General features: G+C 38.2%; 1 protein-coding gene across 2 annotated transcripts in view; it reads right to left on the bottom strand.

Annotated features, from left to right (window-relative positions):
• The window catches only part of PCYT1A (phosphate cytidylyltransferase 1A, choline), a 51,338-nt gene that overhangs the window by 5,226 nt on the left and 26,535 nt on the right, over positions 1–19,577 (bottom strand). For both annotated transcript variants that reach the window (XM_086675117.1, XM_025913342.2), the window contains exons 3-7: positions 11,704–11,803; positions 6,279–6,395; positions 5,119–5,270; positions 2,992–3,070; positions 1,646–1,788 (exon numbers count right to left, since the gene is read on the bottom strand). In XM_086675117.1, the coding sequence (XP_086531243.1) occupies positions 1,646–1,788; positions 2,992–3,070; positions 5,119–5,270; positions 6,279–6,395; positions 11,704–11,803 (591 nt within the window). The remainder of the gene's footprint in view (positions 1–1,645; positions 1,789–2,991; positions 3,071–5,118; positions 5,271–6,278; positions 6,396–11,703; positions 11,804–19,577) is intronic.

Raw genomic sequence — 19,577 nt, 5'->3', positions numbered from 1 at the left:
GAAATAATACTCACTCTGACCTCCATTCCAAAGGGAAAGAAGAAAATGGTCTGGCACTCTACTGACACTATTTCCACCCATGAGAACTTCACTTCGCTCTAATGTATCCCATAGTTCTCTATCATAGTAACATAAAATATACTCTGGATGGTCATCTTATACAAAAATGTGATAACTCGAACATTGTGGAAGCCTAGACTAAACTAAATAGATAGAGTGGGCTGAGTAACAGACAGACAGCCAAATGCATCCGATTTTTTAGGACAAAACATAAACTTGGAACATAAACATGCCCAACATAACCCAAACCCCATTCTAGATGAAGACGTATAGGGAGCCACAAGATTACTGCACAATACCACCAAGAATTATTGGTTGCAGTAGTGCATCTTTTACTTAGTTTACTGTACTAGATGTTTTCCCCTCTATCATTGGCTTATTCTATGATTTTAGAAGAGCTATTTATTTTAGTTTTTGGTATCTGGAGGTCTGTTTACTCAGTTGCAAAAGGAAGAGGATACTCTTTGGTCCTACAAGCTTCCCTAAAGAGAAGGGAAAATGGTATGAACCCTCTAGGGATGGGGGTTATGTTTTGCCAAATGAAAAGTATTTTCATAATTTCCAGATCACAAAGGGGAAAGGGAATATATTTAGGATTTTTAAACAACTGAACATAGAGATTCTGAAGTAGGTGGTTAGCAACAGCTAGGGCTTATCCGCATAGATAAATCATATTTAGATGAAACCATTTCACCTATTGATAATTCACAGAATTAGAAACAGGTAAGAGAGCACAGTAAGCTACTTGTGTCGAAGATAGAGTTAGCAGCTTCCTTCTTTTAAAACCAACTTTATTAAGATACAATTTCCAAATAAAATGTATAGCCATTTGTTTCTTAAAGGCAATATTAGCTAAGATAAACTTTGCTTTCATAAATCAAATTTTAAAACCTAGGTCCACATGTCCTGAGAAACTGCATGCAAAATGTTGCATGTCACTATCCACAGAGGGAATAGCTTTCATTAGATTTTCCAAAGACCAACCAAAATAATAATAATAATAATAATAATAATAATAATAATAATAAATAAAAGGTTAAGAACTACTGTTTTAAATATAATTGATATAGAGGGTATCAGGGTGGCTCAGTTGGTTAAGCATCCAACTTTTGGTTTCAGCTCAGGACATGATCTCACAGTTCCATGGGGTCAAGCCCTGCATCGGGCTCTTCACCAATGGTGCCGAGCCTGTTTGGGATTCTCCCTCTCTCTCTGCCCCTCCCCCATTTGCGCGCTCTCTGTCTCTCTCTCTCTCTCTCAAAATAAAACTTTAAAAAAATAAAATGTAAATAAATATAATTGATACAAATACTGTACTAGGTAAGTTACATATTTTTTTTTATTTATTTAGCTGTACATCTTTATATCAATGTGTTGATAGTAAGCTATAAAGGCAGAAAATGCCTCTGTTTTATTCTCTTTGTAAATAGCTTAGCATAGTGTTATCAGCAAAGAGGCAATCACTGCCTCTTTGGAGGTGGATAATTATAACAGACTGAAAAGAAGCAACTTCAGCTTAGATGAAGTGGGAGGCAAATGTGTGTCCTATCAGGCCAGGGAATTCTGGGATGAGGTTGGAACTCACATTGATAAAGCTGACATTGAGCTCCTTTGCCGTGTAGCCCCTCTGTAGGTTCCGTCTGGCATACACATCATAGTCCCGGACAATTCGAGTGATGATGTCTGATGTTGAGATACCTTCTGTCCTCTGTGTTGGAGCAAACATGCCTAATCCAAGAACACATACAAACACTGTGACATTCTGGGGCGCCTGGGTGGCGCAGTCGGTTAAGCGTCCGACTTCAGCTCAGGTCACGATCTCACTCACGGTCAGTGAGTTCGAGCCCCGCGTCGGGCTCTGGGCTGATGGCTCAGAGCCTGGAGCCTGTTTCCGATTCTGTGTCTCCCTCTCTCTCTGCCCCTCCCCCGTTCATGCTCTGTCTCTTTCTGTCCCAAAAATAAATAAACGTTGAAAAAAAAAATTAAAAAAAAACAACAACAAACAAACACTGTGACATTCTGGTTAACTTAGAGAGTAGGACTAGATGAAAACTGGGAGCAACACCGTTTTCCTCAAAAAGCAGAATCTACTATTACTAAGTGAAATCTGGAGATACTGACAGATAGGAGGACTGAATTAAAGGCTAGGGGCAAGGAAAGCAGGAGCTATATGGTCCTAATATTAAGAAAAATATGGGGTGGGCACCTGGGTGGCTCAGTCAGTTAAGCATCTGACTTCAGCTCAGGTCATGATCTCACAGTTCATGAGTTTGCATGAGCCCCACTTCAAGTGAGCTCGAGCCCCACTTTGGGTGAGTACAAGTCCTGCTTCGGGTGAGCCCCACTTCTCTCTCTTTGCCCCTTGTTCACTTGTGTCCTCTCTCTCTTTCTCTCTCTCTCAACAACAACAACAAATGTATGTGTGTGTGTGTGTGTGTGTGTGTGTGTGTGTGTGTGTGTGTATACACACACACACACATATAGCTGAAATTAAAAGAGATATCAAGGGGTGCCTGGGTGGCGCAGTCAGTTAAGCGTCCGACTTCAGCCAGGTCACGATCTCGCGGTCCGTGAGTTCCAGCCCCGCGTCGGGCTCTGGGCTGATGGCTCAGAGCCTGGAGCCTGTTTCCGATTCTGTGTTTCCCTCTCTCTCTGCCCCTCCCCCGTTCATGCTCTGTCTCTCTCTGTCCCAAAAATAAATAAACGTTGAAAAAAAAAAAAAAAGAGATATCAAAAGTAGATGTTTAGACTGAGAATTGATAGATGTCAGAACTATGCTCACCTTAACTTTTTATCTGAAATGAAGTGTGACCAGAAAGTAGATGTTGAATTTCTAAGTGTATACATTTTCCTCTGTAAAGTAGATGTTGTTGAATCTCTGTCACTGCCCCTGAAACTCCATAAAGTGAGGATATACATCAGCTTACTCACCTGCTTCCTTAATGTGCTTATAAACATCATCACTCCCAGCAGAAGAATAAGGAATGTCATCATGGGCTACGAAATCAATCTGAAATAAGGAAACTTCATTTAAAACCCAGGATAACTGCCATCAGAAAGAACCAGTAAATACTCTTTCAATAAATACTCTCCCAGACCCAGATAAAGGACAAGGAGAGGCCAGGCCTCGAATGGACTTTTTTTTCTTTACCTCTCTTTGCTTTGCTTCATACATTCCGTGATTCATTCATAAGCCACCCAAACTAATTATTTATCAATCGTAAACATGAAGTTGGCCAGTTTCTGTTTTTAACTATTTCTCCTGGTATACTGAAAGTGCTACCCTCACACTGCATACCAGTCATCATACTATAGTAAATAGGACTGGAGAATTTGCCGGTGTGTTAGCTAGTGAGTGGAGCCAAGGAAAGAAGAAAGGAAATCTCCCCATCCTCCCAGGTCTATAAGGGTTGGTCAAATAAGGGTTTCTAAAAATATGCAAAAGAGGTCACTTCGTGGTTAGCTGGTTTCTCTCTCAGTCCATGAGATGAGTGGGAATATAAAAATAGCAGCCAAGAGCCCTTTTACTAGAACAGATACATCTATACTCCTGAGAAATGTAAAACTCAAAGCCATAAAAGACCTTTTGGTCTTAGGCTCTATCACTTCACTACTGTCAATACCTCTTGCAACAATGAGAAGAGAACAACGCCACTGGGATCAATAATCTTTCAGACAGACACGCTAACCTTACTTAGTCATTCCTGAGCAGGTCAAATGGCATTTCCTAATATAATTGCTAACACAACCATACCCAGTTCCAGAAGCCACTGTAGTATGAACCATGCCCAGGACTATGTCAGAGACTCTCGGCTAACATCTTGGTTACTTACGGACAATTTATCAGGGGTCAATAGGCAGCAAAGTGAAAATAAGAATGGTGGGCAAGTAAGACGGCTGGTTGAGGATACACTGCTAACAAGGAGAAAAGAGAAGTTAAAAGTTCCTCTACCCTCTTCTGCCTGGGCCTGCCTGGCTGTGTTGCTGAGAATAATCTTGTTCATCACCTTTGGTACATCAGCTGCCAAGTATAGATATAGAAAAGCTAGAGAATTATAAAAGGTCTGTCACAATCCTAGTTTTAACAAACATCACTCTTGCTGAGAACTGACAATATTCCTCAAGCTTGAGGGCCTCCGATCTGATCTGATAGACCCTTCTCATCTTTTATACTCACCTTTTATAGGAAACCTGTTTCTCTAATGTGTGAGAATTAAAAGAAGGTGAGGGGTTTTATAATACTAACTCAATGAGAAAAAGTGAGAAACCCCCTGTGTGTTGATCTCACACAACATCTAGCCCAAAATCAAAGCCCTGAAACTATATTAATACAAAAGAAGTCTATGTGTATCTGTCTTATTTCCTGGAACTCCTGAGAACATGGCTGAAGCTCTGTATATTCTAAAGGACTGGTATATTAGGAGGACGGACACATCCATAGTGAGGGAGGATAAATATCACTTAACTGAAGAGTTCAGTTTCTAGCCCTGCTACTGTGTATCCTGGACCAGGTTATTTGGTCTTTCTGGCTCTGTTCTCAGATATAAAGTAGAAACCATAGGGGCACCTGGGTGGCTCAGTTGGTTAAGTATCCAACTTTGGCCAGGTCATGATCTCATGGTTCATGAGTTCGAGCCCCACATCAGGCTCTGTGCTGACAGCTCAGAGCCTGGAGCCTGCTTCTGATTCTGTGTCTCCCTCCCTTTCTGCCCCTCCCCCACTCACGTTTTCTCTCTGTCTCTCTCTCTCTCTCTCTCTCTCTCTCTCACTCAAAAAATGAATAAACATTAAAAAAATTTAAAGTAGAAACCATAACTACCCAATAAGACTGTGGGGAACAAATGAAATATAATGGATGTAAAAGTGTTTTTAAGCCACCAAACCCCATATAAATGTTAGGGATGACTAGTAGTAAAACCACTGTCATCTCTTCCATGTGAAATTTACACAGACCGTATAAGTAAAATACGGCTAGTGGAAAACTAGCCTGAGTCCTGGAAGTCTTGAGAGTCGAGGGAATTCCAGGAGGGAAATGGGGACATGTACTCAGTCTCTTACCCGGTGTTCCGCAAGGAACTCTGGCGTGAGGGTCCAGGGGGCATTCCTCACCACCTCATCCACATAGCGGCAGTGCTGCACGGCATCGTAGCGCTCATTTTCATTCATCACTGTGAAGCCTTTGAAGTTGTGTGTGAGCTCATCACTGCAAACTGAGTTCACCACATCATAAAGTTGTAAGTCAAAGTCCCCTTTGCTTAACCATTCCTCAGCCACCAACCTCTCCCATTTCCTAGGACTGTAACCGATCTCCCCACATGGAGAAGTATTTTCTGGATATAGCTCATTCTGGGTAGCAATGCTTTTCCTAATCCAAGATATACCTTCAGGAGCAATACACACTAAACAGTATGTTCACACTTTGGAGAAGACTTCGAAATTAACCTGCTGTGAATTTCTACAGCAATTAAGTTTTTAAAAATATTTTCTTAGGACACCTGGGTAACTCAGTCGGTTAAATGTCTGACTTCAGCTCACGTCATGATCGGGTCTGTGGGTTCAAGCCCTATGTCGGGCTCTGTGCTGACAGCTTAGAGCCTGGAGCCTGCTTCGGATTCTGTGTCTCCCTCTCTCTTTGTTCCTTCCCTGCTTGCACTCTGACTCTCTCTCTCAAAAGTGAATACACATTAAAACAAACTTTAAAAATGTTTCCTTATTACATTTTTGTAAGACTGTACTGGATCACATAACATTCGCTTAACAGACTTTCGTACTTCAGTTGATTCAAAATGACAAACTGGAATCTAGTAAATGCTGTTCTTAAGTAGGCAATAGGGGTCACTGTTGCTCCCCAAACTGTAGAAACTCAAATGAAAACAGTGAGATAAAAACTAGACATCTCTGGGACACCTGGCTGGCCCAATTGGAAGAGCATATGACTCTTCATCTCAGGGTCGTGAATTTGAGCCCCATGTTGGGTACAGAGATTACTTAATAAAACTTAAAAACAAAACAAAACAAAACTGGACATCTCAGGTCAAAGAGCTTGTAGTTTCTTTCACCAGGTCTGTATACTTCATGTACTTCATGTTTTACAGAGGTTGCTCTACATCCCTCATTTTAAAACCAAAATAAGAGCCAGGGCTCAGGTTATGAAAGAAGAAAAATGCTACTATAATTTTTTTCTGGAAATCACCTAAAGTTATCAGATATTTTCTTACCTCCTACAATAAGGTATGTATTAGGGAAAAGGTTCTTTGCTTGCATCAGAGCCCGGGCATGACCACAGTGAAATAAGTCAAATATTCCATCTGCATAAACTCTCACAGGACGGTCACCTAAATCCAAAGGAAAGAATTTATCACAAAAACACATCGATTTAATATCTCATATTTGACAAGTGGAAATGGCACTGTGTTTCCACCCTTGCATGCCCCTTTCTTGTTTTCTGAACATTCACCCTAACTTAGGGGTAGACTAGGGTTGTGAGGAATAACATCAGACTTCCTTGGCTACAAAGACCCTTTTGACATCACATCCATTGACTCTGTTACCCTGATTTCACCAAACTGCTCATGTAACTGGATATCATGATTGCTTTTTCTTAAAGTTATTTTAGAAGTAAATGGGAAGAGTTACATAACATATGTGTCCTAAATTTTAAAATCCTCACCTTCAGCTTATGTTTAAATCTCAGTCATGTTTAAATAGAGTATAGCTAAGGTATACTCTGGCTGCTTGCTCTCTCATTTTCAGGCTGCCTTGATTACTAATAACTAAGCTTTGCTATGAAAATAAACTTCCCTCTGATTGCCCAGTGAGTAAGGAGTGATCCAAAGAGGTGAAACTGAGAAAAAGGGAAGGTTAAGTACCAGTTATCAACTTACTGCTTCTCAGTCCCAAATTCACCTTCAGCACCTGCTCTGTGATAACAGATAGGATTCCTTCAAGTATTTCTCCTTGACAGTGAGCATGTTATACTTTCTCAGTAGAGGGTGATATACTAAGTATTTGAAAGTCAAATATAAATATTATAGGACTTTATATTAGAGCTTTTCCTCTTCTTTCCATTGGTGAAAATGATAGAGAACAGATTGCCAATTTATTTTCAGTGGTGGTGGACTATGAAAGAAAAGCCAGGAAATGATCTCTTTGAGTACAAGACTAATTCCAAAGCCTAACAAACACACTGAGAATGGAATTGACATAATGGTTCATCATACTTCAAATAATAAATCTAAAAAGTCCTAGTAATATATTCCTATATGTAAATAAAAGAAGAGTTATTTCACTGCAGCAGCAGCAAATAACAGTAGGAGCAGCTACATCGTCTGGGAAAGAAGGGCCAAAGTCTCATCAGATATACCATACTGAAGGTAGGCGTAAGATACAACACCCTTGTCTTGAGAACAACAAATCAAGGGGGAGGAAATTGGTTGCCAGGAGGTTTATGGACTTTTCTTTCCAGATAGGTTTATCCATAAATAAGTAGCCTTTTTAAAAAGATCACTTACTTATTTTGAGAGAGAGAGAATGCACACAATCAGGGGAGGGTCAGAAGGAGAAGGGAAGAGAGAATCCCACATAGGCTCAACACTCAGTGCAGAGTCTGACACAGGGCTCAACCTTATGACCATGAGATCATGACCTGAGCCAAAATCAAGAGTTGGCTGCTTAACTGACTAAGCCACCCAGGTGGATTTAAACTTTAAACAAGTAGCTTTTAAACTAAGAAATAATAGAGAGTGCCTGGGTGGCTCAGTCAGTTAAACATCAGACTTCAGCTCAGGTCATGATCTCACAGTTTGTGTATTTGAGTCCTACTTTGGGCTCTGCGTGGACAGCTTGGAGCCTGGAGCCTGCTTTGGATTCTGTGTTTCCCTCTCTCTCCCTGCCCTTCCCCCCTCCTCAAAAATAAATAAACATTTAAACTGAGAAATCATATACTGGTGTTAGAAATATAAACTGGTACAACTTTTAAGAAGGGTAATTAGATAATATCTGTCAAAAGACGCAGAAATGCTTATACCCTTTACCCCAGCTATTCCAATTCTAGTAATTTATTTCATACATATATTTGTAAATATGCATGGTATTCATTGCAGCATAGTTTGTAATAGTAAAAGTTTGGAAACAACTTAAATTTCAATGGAAGACTGAACATACTATGATACACCTACTAAGGGTGGAAGGGAGAGATACTGGGTGGCTGTGAGATAGTGATAATAGGAAGACTTTTCACTCTATACCCTTAATGTATTTTGTAAATGTTAGGCTATGGAAATGTATTGGTTTTGTAATACAGGAAATGAAATTTTTAAATAAAATAGATACACCAATACAATGAAAAACAACATAATGGATTTAAGAGTCAAAAAGCTTATAGCTCAAACTTAACGACCAGCCTCCTTCCTCTATAATCTTAACCTCTTTAACACTCAGTTTCCTCATCTATAAAACAAAGCAAAACACAACAAAACCTGAGGAGCATAATCTTTCTTCTACATCTTAGAAATCCATCTTTCCTAAACAAGTCCAGAGTGGCTATGATCTCATTTTTTTTGATCCTAAAAGACAAAGGATAGAACACAAAGATTAAGAATACTTTGTTATTGTTTCTTTGACATTAGCATACAACAAGGGCAAAGTGAGATGAGGGGGATTTAGCGCCATAAACACATTTCCAGGATGGTGGAAGTAGTACCAAATACTGTTGATCAACGGGCTGTTTGTCAGGGTTAATCATCCCATATAAGGCCAAGTCACCACCAAACCCCTTCTCGGACCAACTCCAGATGTGCTCCTTGCCCTCTTCAGTGTTTTCTCAGCCACCCGGCCTCTCAATTCCCTATGACTTACCCCCAAGTCTTTGGCAAACCTGGGCGGGTATAGTAAGCAAATGGCCAGAAAGATCACTGTTAAGGAGAAAATCTGAGGACTAAGTACAAGTTACCCATTCTTTTCCCAAGTGGCTACTGGCCAGGATACCCAAACCATCTGATTTACATCTGTTGTTTCAGCATATTAATAAGAGCAACCCCCTTTCACTTTCAAGATGGTCCTGGTTTTTAATATAAATTATAGTCTTTGCACTAAATAAATATATGTTCTCCTTACGCAGAACAAACGTGGCTTTCAATTTATTGTGTCTTTTAATATATTCTCTCAAATACCTATCCCCAAAACATTTTGTTTCTAACAGATTCTGTTGCCCTTCCAACTTTGACTTCTTTTCCTTTCTCCTAGAAAACACATTGCTGATTTTTTTCTTTCATCTTCCTAAAGGAATAATCTTCTCTCAAGCTATATTTGTTTTTTTCTCTGGGTGGTGAGTTTTCTCCTAGATTATTACCAACTCCTTTAAGGGAGTCCTTAACCTCCCTAATGAAAACATGGTGGAGGGAAGGATGCCCCCCTGGCTTACTCCTTGTCCAATACTGGCATGAATAGTCCCTTGGTTATTAAACATAAAACTGAACAGGCAGAATCAGATATAGGAGAAATACTGGAGATCAAACTAGACCAGCAAACTTTATAAGCAAATGTGTGACTATCTGTTCCACCTAAAATGCAATCAGTTTGCCGATGGCCTTCTATTATTTATAACTAATGTCTACAAAGAGCAGCACCACTCCAGGGTAAAAAGAACATGAAGATGGAAAAACTTAGGTTTTAGTTTCAATTCTATCACTAATTATTGGTTTTACTACAGGGGACCTTTCACTTCTTAGTTTCTATGGACTTTAATTTAATTTCTTCATTTATATAATGAGACGATTAAGTAGATGATCTCAAAAATGACTTATAAAATTCTATGAATTAATTCTAAAATTGTTAAAAATTAGTGCATGTGAATTATAAGCTTCAAGTACACATACATTTTATTGACCACAAATGATTTGTGGGTAGACTAACAACAAGCTGGGTAATGTGAGGTACTACATTCTGAATGTGTGTTATTAGAGAGCACACGAAAAGTTCTTGCCTTCAACATGCTCTGCTATCACATCTGAACATGATCCTTGAACTGTTTGATGGCATTTCGAACTCTGATCTGACACCACTATGCCTTGTTACACATACCCTGTTTTTCCTTGTTGTCATTTTACCCTGCCCCATCAACCTGCTTATTACTCAAGGGGAACCAAGCCTAAAATGCCACATCATGAATCAGAAGGGCTGTGATCAACATGAGACATATACAAACACTTTTGGAAAAAAAAAAGCATTATCTGGAATTCTGAGGACTCAAAAACTATGTTTCATACAGCCATGATTTAGCTAAGGAGTACTGGGCTCCCTGCCCTGGAACTGTCCAGCATCTATATCTATTCATATTTTGCTACTCCTCCATTACAACAGAGAACAAATATACTAACACTATTAAGAAGTAACCACAAATATCTTCTACATATTGGAAATGTATACATTTGTGGCTGTAACTGCCTCTTATTCCTTAGTGTTTACCTGGGTTTGAGTCTAGGCCCACATTTACAGAGTAGACAGAACACTTACCATAGTAATGGAAAGAACCAAAAAAGGATTGAAAAAAAGAATTGGAGAATTTACAGATAAGTAAGGACAGCTGCCTATATGACTTTGTATTTCTAACAAATACCCAAGGAAGCTTCTCTTTAAAATAATCCCTAAAACTGGGCCACCTGGGTGGCTCAGCTGGTTAAGCATCTGACTTCAGCTCAGGTCATGATCTCACAGTTCCTGAGTTTGAGTCCCACATTGGGTGAGATCAAGCCCCACCTCAGGTGAGCACGAGCCCCACTTGGGGTAAGCATGAGCCCCGTTTCAAGTGAGCCCCGCTTCTCACTCTCTCTCTCGCTCGCTCTGCCCCTTGTGGGATTCTCTCTCTCCCTCTATTGCCCCTTGCTCACTTGCACCCTCTCTCTCTCAAAAATAAACAAACAAATAAATGAAAAAACTCAAATTAAAAACAAAAATCTCTAAAACCACTTGTCCAAAACAGGAAGAGTATTTAGAACACATATTAATAGCTTACGTAGTCAAAAATAGCTACTTAATGATGTAAACTAAGCATACAAATAAAAGAGTATAGGGTTTAAAAATAATAAAGTGAGTTTTTAAAAAAACCTAAAAGATTGTATCAGTAAAGATAAAGTTAAGTGATAAGCATCTCCCCACTTGGGATATTTTATCCTCTAACATTCAGCGGTGTCTAGCAAGGGTATTAACTTATAGAAAGGGAGATCTGGGGGACAATTCTCAAGGCTATTAAAAATGTGACAGCCTGACATAGTATTCAGACCTCTGTAAAAACAAACAAGGTTATAATCCAGCTCAGGCTAATATCCTATTGTCTCTGTTCTACTATACCTCATAGTTGTGACAACAGCCCATGAAGCAAGTATGTACCACTATATCTCACAGCTGTAACAACATCCTAGGAAACAAGCTTAAAATGATAAGAAAAAATGAAATCTTATGGAATGCAGTTATACTCCCAAATAAAACAGCTGGGAGATAGGAGGAAACCCTCTCCCAACTACCCTTTTTATACCCAGTTTATAGGTAAACTGAGGAAAGAATATAGAAAAGTAGGTGCATATTTGATAAATACAACTGAATGCTAAAAACAGAGTAAAACAACAAAATAATTAAGCATTTACTTACAAGGAGTTCCTCTGCTGGCTTCTTCCATAGTTACCCTGACATAGGGCTTACTAAAGTCTACTTCAATTTCATCAGAAAAAGGAGCTGGCTGCTGTAAGCCCTTAAGATAAGGAAAGTGAAGGAAAAGAAAGTTAAATTCAATGGTATAGACTGAAATACTCAAAAAATGGCAGCTTTAAAGAACAATCAGTTATTCAATATGCTGGTGATTAAATTCCTCCTAAAACCTCATAACACACAAAAGAAAAAAGGCATTCCAAAATGACAGGTGAAAGTTGCAACCTTTTACCAAAGAGGTAAATTGCTAAATCATGATATGAAAGATAAATATCTTGGGGCGCTTGGGTGACTCAGTTGGTTAGTGTCCAACTTTGGCTCAGGTCATGATCTCACTGCTCGAGAGTTCAAGCCCCTCATGGGGCGTTAGCTTGGAGCCTAGAGCCTGCTTCAGATTCTGTCTCCATCTCTCTGCCCCTCCCCTGCTCTCTCTCTCTTAAATATAAAAAATAAAACATTAAAAAAAAATTTTAAAAAAAGAAAGATAAATATCTTGCTGGTGATTTCAGGATAATATTGAGCGAGGTGGCTGGGAAACTAAGCATAGTCCCAACTAACTGGGTCCAGAATGATGGCTCCTCCATCACATGGCAGAACACCCAACTCTATTCTATGTGATGAAATTGCCAAGCTTCTATTGTGCATTTTTCTACCACTTCAACTAAGGGACTGCGAAGGCAAACAGCTCCTGAATGCTTTATTAAGTATGATTATCTCTGTATAATGCTTTACATTGTAAATATTTTTTTAAAATTTTTTAATGTTTATTAATTTTTGAGAGAGAGAGAGTGCGTGAGCAGGGGAGGGGCAGAGAGAGAGGGAGACACAGAATCTGAAGCAGGCTCCAAGCTCTGAGTTGTCAACACAGAGCCCGATGTGGGGCTCAAACCCACAGACCGCAAGATCATGACCTGAGCTGAAGTTGGATGCTTAATCGACTGAGCCACCCAGGCTCCCCAACTTTAAATATGTTCTAATGCTCATAACAGCCCTGTGAGGCAAGTAGTACAACAGTCAGTATCCTCAATTTACAGATGAGGAAAACAAGGTTCAAATAAATTATATCAGTTATATGCAATTACTCAGAGGCAAAGCTAAAATAAGAATGCAGGAATTCTCTTTCCTCTACAGAGTTAACTTAACTCTACTACTTAAAAGCTTTTGTTAAATTGTTTCATAAGTATTTTATTCTATTTGATGCTATTATGAAGGGAATTGTTTTTCTTCACTGTATTTTTGGATTGTTCCTTACTGGTATATAAAAATGCAAGTTGATTTATATGTGCAAATGTGTGTCTGTGTGTAATTTCAGATGATTTTTGTATATTGATCTAATGTCTTGTGAATTTGCTAAACTCAACGATTAGTTCTAGCACTTTGGTAGATTCCTGAGGATTTTCTACATTTGAGATCATGTAATCTATGACTCAAGACAGTTTTACTTACTCCTTTCCAATTTGGATGCCTTTAATTTCCTTTTATTATCCCTTGTTGCCTTAGTTAGAATCTCTAGCACAATGCTGAATAGAAGTAACAAGGACAAAGATCTTTGCCTTTTTTCCAATCTTAGGGATGAAGCATCCAATCTTTCACCATTAAATATTATGTTAACCCTAGATGTTTTGTAGATGCCTTTATCAGCTGAGGAACCGCCCTTATTTTTGCAATTTGTTTAGAGCTTTTATAATAGGTGTTGGGTTTTGTCATACGCTTTTTCTGTATTACTGAAACATGCACATTCTGTTTTTGTCTTTTGTTACTTATAGTGTATTAGATTAATTGATTTTAGGATGCTAAACCAATCTTGCATTCCTGAGTGAAATCCCTCTTGGTCATGTTATATAAATCTTTTTAAATATTCCTGGATTTAATTTGTTAATATATTGTTACAGATTTTTGCATCTAAGCTTGTGAGAAATTTTGAACGATAGTTATCTTTTCTTGTGCTTTTTTTTGCCTGGCTTTGATGTTTGGCTTCGCAAAAGGGGATAGAAAGTATTTTCTTTTCCTCTATTTTCTGAAACCATTTATTCAGAATAGAAAGCTATTACTTCCTTAAATGTTTGAAAGAATTCACCAATGAAGCATCTGGGTCTGGACTTATCATTGTGGGAAGATTTTTAAAGACTACTTTTTTTATTTTTATTTTTTAACTTGGGATACGTCATTCAGATTCTCTATTTAATTTTGGGTCAGTTTTGGCAATTTGTCTCTTTCTAGCAATGTCTATTTCATTTAAATTGTCAACTTTTTTTGGCATTTAATTGTTCATTACATTCCCTTATAATTCTTTTAATTTCTGTGGGTTATAGTGATGTTCACTTAGAATTTTAAATTCTAAACAAATCGCATCATGATTGGTCTGAATCCAGGGACTGGGAAAACATCACTTTGATTTGTTTTCAGATAAGGACAGATTTTTAAGATTAGATTTTAAAATTAAAACATACTTTTTAAAAATCCCTTATATGGGGCACCAGGGTGGTTCAGTCAGTTAAGTGTCCAACTTAGGCTCAGGTCATAATCTCACAGTTTGTGAGTTCAAGACCCATGTCGGGCTCTATGCTGACAGCTCAGAGCCTGGAGCCTGCTTCAGATTCTGTGTCTCCCTCTCTCTCTGTCCCTCCCCTGCTCACACTCTGTCTCTGTCTCTCTCTCTCTTTCAAAAATAAACATTAAAATTTTTAATATAAAAAAATAAAATCACTTATATAAGCTTAGTTAAGATATGCTAAAGCTATAATAAAGATAAGTGAAAACACCCATTTTTAAGAGACATGTGCATATGAATGTTATCCTTTTTAAGAACTTTTTTTGTTTGTTTGTTTGTTTAGTGTTTTATTTTGAGAGAGACAGAGAGAGCAGGGAAGGGTCAGAGAGAGAGAAGGAGAGACTGAGAATCCCAAACAGGCTCATGCTGAGCCACGCAGATGCCCTTTTAAGAACATTTTATAAAAGAGATAAGAATAGACCAAAGACACAAATATACAGTTTTCTGTAGTTAAGAGAGATTTCTCTACAGATAAGACAATTTATCTTCTAAAAGTCAGTATTCAAATGAGTTGCTTAACTGTAGTGTGTTTCTAAAAGCATATGCTATTCACAAAATAATATACTCTATGATTCCATCTATATAAAGGTAAAAAAAAACAGGCAAAGCTAAATCTATGATGAATAGAAGCCAGAGGAAAAAGAGGAAATTGGGGAAAGTGGATACTGATGAGCAGGGACATGAGAGTCTTCTGGGAAGACAGGTATACATATGTAAAAATTTATTGAGCTGTACATTTAAGATTTGTGCACTCTATTGTATGTAAGTTATATCTCTAGAAACAAATGATATTTGGCCATAAAAAGGAATGCAGTACTGATACATGCTACAATATGGATCTTGAAATCTTGAAAACATTATGCTATATGAAAGAAGGCAGTCACAAAAGACCACTTATTGTATGATTCCATTTATATGTAATATCTAGAATAGGAAAACTTATACACAGAAAGTAAATTAGTGGTTATACTGGGCTTGGAGGGTTAGGGAGAAATGGAGAGTGACTGATAATGGGTACCAGGTTTCTCTCTGGGGTGATGAAAATGTTCTAAAATAGATATGATAATGGATGCACAACTCTGAATAGTCTAAAAACCACTGGATTGCACATTTTAAATGGGCATGTGAATTATAATGGTATGTGAATTACATCTCAATAAAGTTTATGTATATATTTATACATAAAAACAGGCAAAAATACATCAAACAAATAGAAAAAATTATGTTTATTAACAATAGTACATGTAGATAAAAGATGAGCTTTATTGTGTCTCTGAAAGTTATTATCAATGGTGTACAGAAGCTGGTTGTTAAAAATTCAGGAATTATGTGGGCCATTTATTAAATCATTGGTAGTCTGAACTTATTAGCCACAGAAATCAGCAAGTGCTACATATCAGAGGGTTTTTCCCCAGTAAGTCATTTTACTAGAACACCACTGGTTATTTGCATACTTAGAAAGAGATCAGTTCTGAGGTTATTATAGGGAGAAGAAAATGGACTTACAGATTTTCCCATAAATGTTGCAGTGGGAGTAGAAAGGGTGGCAGATTTTGTGAAGGAAGAATAGGTAGGACATGGTAAAAAGAAAAAATATTGTCACTTGAGAAAAAGAGGCATTTTAGAGTTTTAGAACTGAAGAAAATTAGATTGTACTACTAGTGGCAGGAATGGAGAAGTTTTTAAAAAAGGAGTTGAGATCAAAGAAAATGAGAAGTGAGAGAAGTCTTTGAGCATGGTGATTCAAATGATCATTAGAGACCTTTTAGAATATTAATGAAAGTGAGGACACCAGTGCCTTTAAGAAAATTAGAAGCAGGGGCACCTGGGTGACTCAGCTGGTTGTCAGACTTCCGCTCAGGTCATGATCTCACAGCTTGTGAGTTGGAGCCCCACGTTGGGCTGTGTTGACAGCTCAGAGCCTGGAGCCTGTTCCAAGTTCTGTGTCTCCCTCTCTCTCTGCCCCTCCCCTGCTCGTACTCTGTCTCTCTCTCTCAAAAATAAATAACAAATATTTTAAAAATTTTTAATAAAATTAACATTAAAAAATGAAAAAAAAGAAAATTAGAAGAAAAGGAAATAGATTAGTAATAATTTCTCACTAGATATGTGTACTCATAAACAGAAATGAGAAAAACTGCAAGGTATCTAAAGGGGACAGAAAGATAGGTAGCAGGTTTGGGGTGGGGGGGTTGTTGTTGTTTTTATTTGTTTTTTTTTTTAAGTTAAGGAGATCTGGGCATGTCCAAGACAGAGGAAAAGGATTCAAAGAGATGGAAAATACTGGAGAAGGAATAAAATAGATAACAGGAAGAAAGAGTCTAGAGAAATAGCAGGGAATGGTTTCAAAGGACAGGATGGGGGAAGGTATTAGCCCTAGAAATAAGAATGATCACACTTTTCTAAAAGCAGAAGAAAGGGGCGCCTGGGTGGCGCAGTCGGTTGAGCGTCCGACTTCAGCCAGGTCACGATCTCTCGGTCCGTGAGTTCGAGCCCCGCGTCAGGCTCTGGGCTGATGGCTCAGAGCCTGGAGCCTGTTTCCCATTCTGTGTCTCCCTCTCTCTCTGCTCCTCCCCCGTTCATGCTCTGTCTCTCTCTGTCCCAAAAATAAATAAATGTTAAAAGCAGAAGAAAGGGAAGGTGATAAAAGGCCAATGTTAGATGTAAAGGAGGAAAGATGTACAAATTTATAACCGATGCCCTCAATTTTCTCAGTATAGTAAGAAGGACATGAAATTACCATTAAAAACAGAGAGGTTGGAATGAGACTGAAAGCTTGAGGAAAGCAGAAAATATGTGGACTAGCTGCTGTGGGAAATATACCAGAGCATCAGCAAATACTGGGCACTACATTAAGTCCAGATCAAGCTAGCAACATTAATCTATAGAAGGCCAAGTTAACAGTCCAGGAAGAGAAACAAAGAATTATCAGAAACTGAAAGATCTAGGGTTAGGCCATGATGAATTGAAGGGAGGCAGAAGGGGGCAGTGAAGAGTTAAGGAGGCAAAGGGATCTAGACATTTCTCCAAAGAAGGTATAGTAATTGCCAAAAAAAAAAAAAAAAAAAAAAAAAAACCACATGGAAAGATGCTCAACAACATTAGTCATCATGGAAACACAAATCAAAACCACAATGATACTACTTCACATCCACCAGGATGGCTATGAGCAAAAAAGACAGGCGGTTAACAGTGATGGCAAGAATGTGGAGAAACGAACCTACATACACTGCTGCTGTGAATGTAAATTGGTGCTCAACTTTGGAAAACCGTTCTTTAAAATGTTAAACATATAATACCATGTGATCCAGAAATTATACCCATGGGTATGTAACGAAGAGAATGAAAACACAGATTTTTAAATTTTATTATTATTTTTTAAGTAGGCTTTACACCCAACGTGGGACTTGAACTCACAACCTCAAGATCGAGCATCTCATGCGCTACTGACTAAGCCAGCCAGGTGCCCCTGGAGACACATTTTTTTTTTTTTTAAAACCTGTACACAAATAATATTAATAACAGCATTATTCACAATAGCCAAAAAGTGTAAACAATCCAAATGTCCATCAATTCATGAATGGATAAACAAAACAGTATGTCCACATGCAATATTATTCACCTATAAAAAGGAATGCAGTATTAATACATGTTACCACCTGGCTGGACCTTGAAAATAGTATGTTAAATATAAGAAGCCAGCTACAAAAGGCTATTGGGAGGATTCCATTTATATGAAACGTCCAAAATATACAAACACCTGGAGTTAGAAAGTAGGGTTGCTAGCGGTAGGTTGGGGGGATGGGGAGTGATTGTAATAGATATGGGGTTTCTTTTTGTGGTGATGAAAACGTTCTGGAATTAGATAGCGGTGATGGTTGCATAACACTGTGAATATACTAAAAACCCCCGAATTGTACACTTTAAAATGGTTTAAATGCTGGGGTGCCTGGGTGGTTCAGTTGGTTAAGCATCCAACTTTGGCTCAGGTCATGATCTCGCGGTTCATGAGTTTGAGCCCCGCGTCGGGCCCTGTGCTGACAGCTCAGAGCCTGGAGCCCGGATTCTGTGTCTCCCTCTCTCTCTCTGTCCCTACCCTGCTCGTGCTCTGTCTCTCTCTGTCCCAAAAATAAATAAACATTAAAAAAATTTTTAAATGCTTTAAATGGTAAATTTTATGTTATATGAATTTTATTTTAATTTAAAAATATACATTAAAGTATCCTATCTTTTACAACTGTTTCTTCAATCTTTTCTGATTACTGTGTACATTCCAAGGCAAAAGGCAAATACAGCTATCCCTCCTGGCTAGGGTTTCAATTCCTCCTAAGTACAGAAAGTGAAACCAAAGGTTCTTTGACTACAAGAGATCAGCAAAATCTTTATCTCTCTAGATGTCTCCAGCTAGAATGAATAGTATTTTTAAAAACATCTTTCTAAAAAAGCATCTAGAAGATGCTTTATAAAAGTAGGACTAAGTATTTGTACCTATATTCTCCTAAAACATACCTCCTTCATTTTAACCTTAAGGGAATGCTACAGAATAGTATTATTTTCAAGTTGTTTGACTATCTGGTTGTGAAGCATAAATGAAAAAGCATGGATTTAGAACTTAAAAAAACTTAGATCTAAATCCCAGCTCTATCACTTAATAGCTGTGATATCACAGCTTTCATCTTCCATAAAATAGAAGATAATACTGGCCCCACAAGGTTACTTGAGAGTTAAATAAAATAGCACACGCAAAGTCACTAGCACAACTTTTTACATATAGTGGCACTCAACAAATTAGGTCATCATCAACAACATGAGTTCATTTTCTTTTTTTTTTTTTAATTTTTTTTTAACGTTTATTTATTTTTGAGACAGAGAGAGACAGAGCATGAACGGGGGAGGGTCAGAGAGAGGGAGACACAGAATCTGAAACAGGCTCCAGGCTCTGAGCTGTTGGCACAGAGCCCGACGCGGGGCTCGAACTCACAGACCGCGAGATCATGACCTGAGCCAAAGTCGGCGGCTTAATTGACTGAGCCACCCAGGCGCCCCCATGAGTTCATTTTCAATTCCATTTTATGGAACACAGGATTTCATTACATCAACAAAATTAACTAAATTGTATTAATCGAAGAGGTTAGCTTCTAGATGCTATATGAAGTTTCTAATTCTATACAAATTATAACTAATACTATTATAACTAAAAATTATGACTATTAATGATCATCTCCCAAATTATGAATGGTCTTCTAAATGCAATATTGCTTTCATA

This window comes from Puma concolor, chromosome C2 (assembly GCF_028749965.1).
Source record: "Puma concolor isolate L17-30 chromosome C2, mPumCon1.1.hap2, whole genome shotgun sequence".
In the NCBI taxonomy this organism is placed as follows: domain Eukaryota; kingdom Metazoa; phylum Chordata; class Mammalia; order Carnivora; family Felidae; genus Puma; species Puma concolor.
Note: the sequence above shows the minus strand (reverse complement) of the source record. Positions and strands in the feature narration are given on the sequence as shown.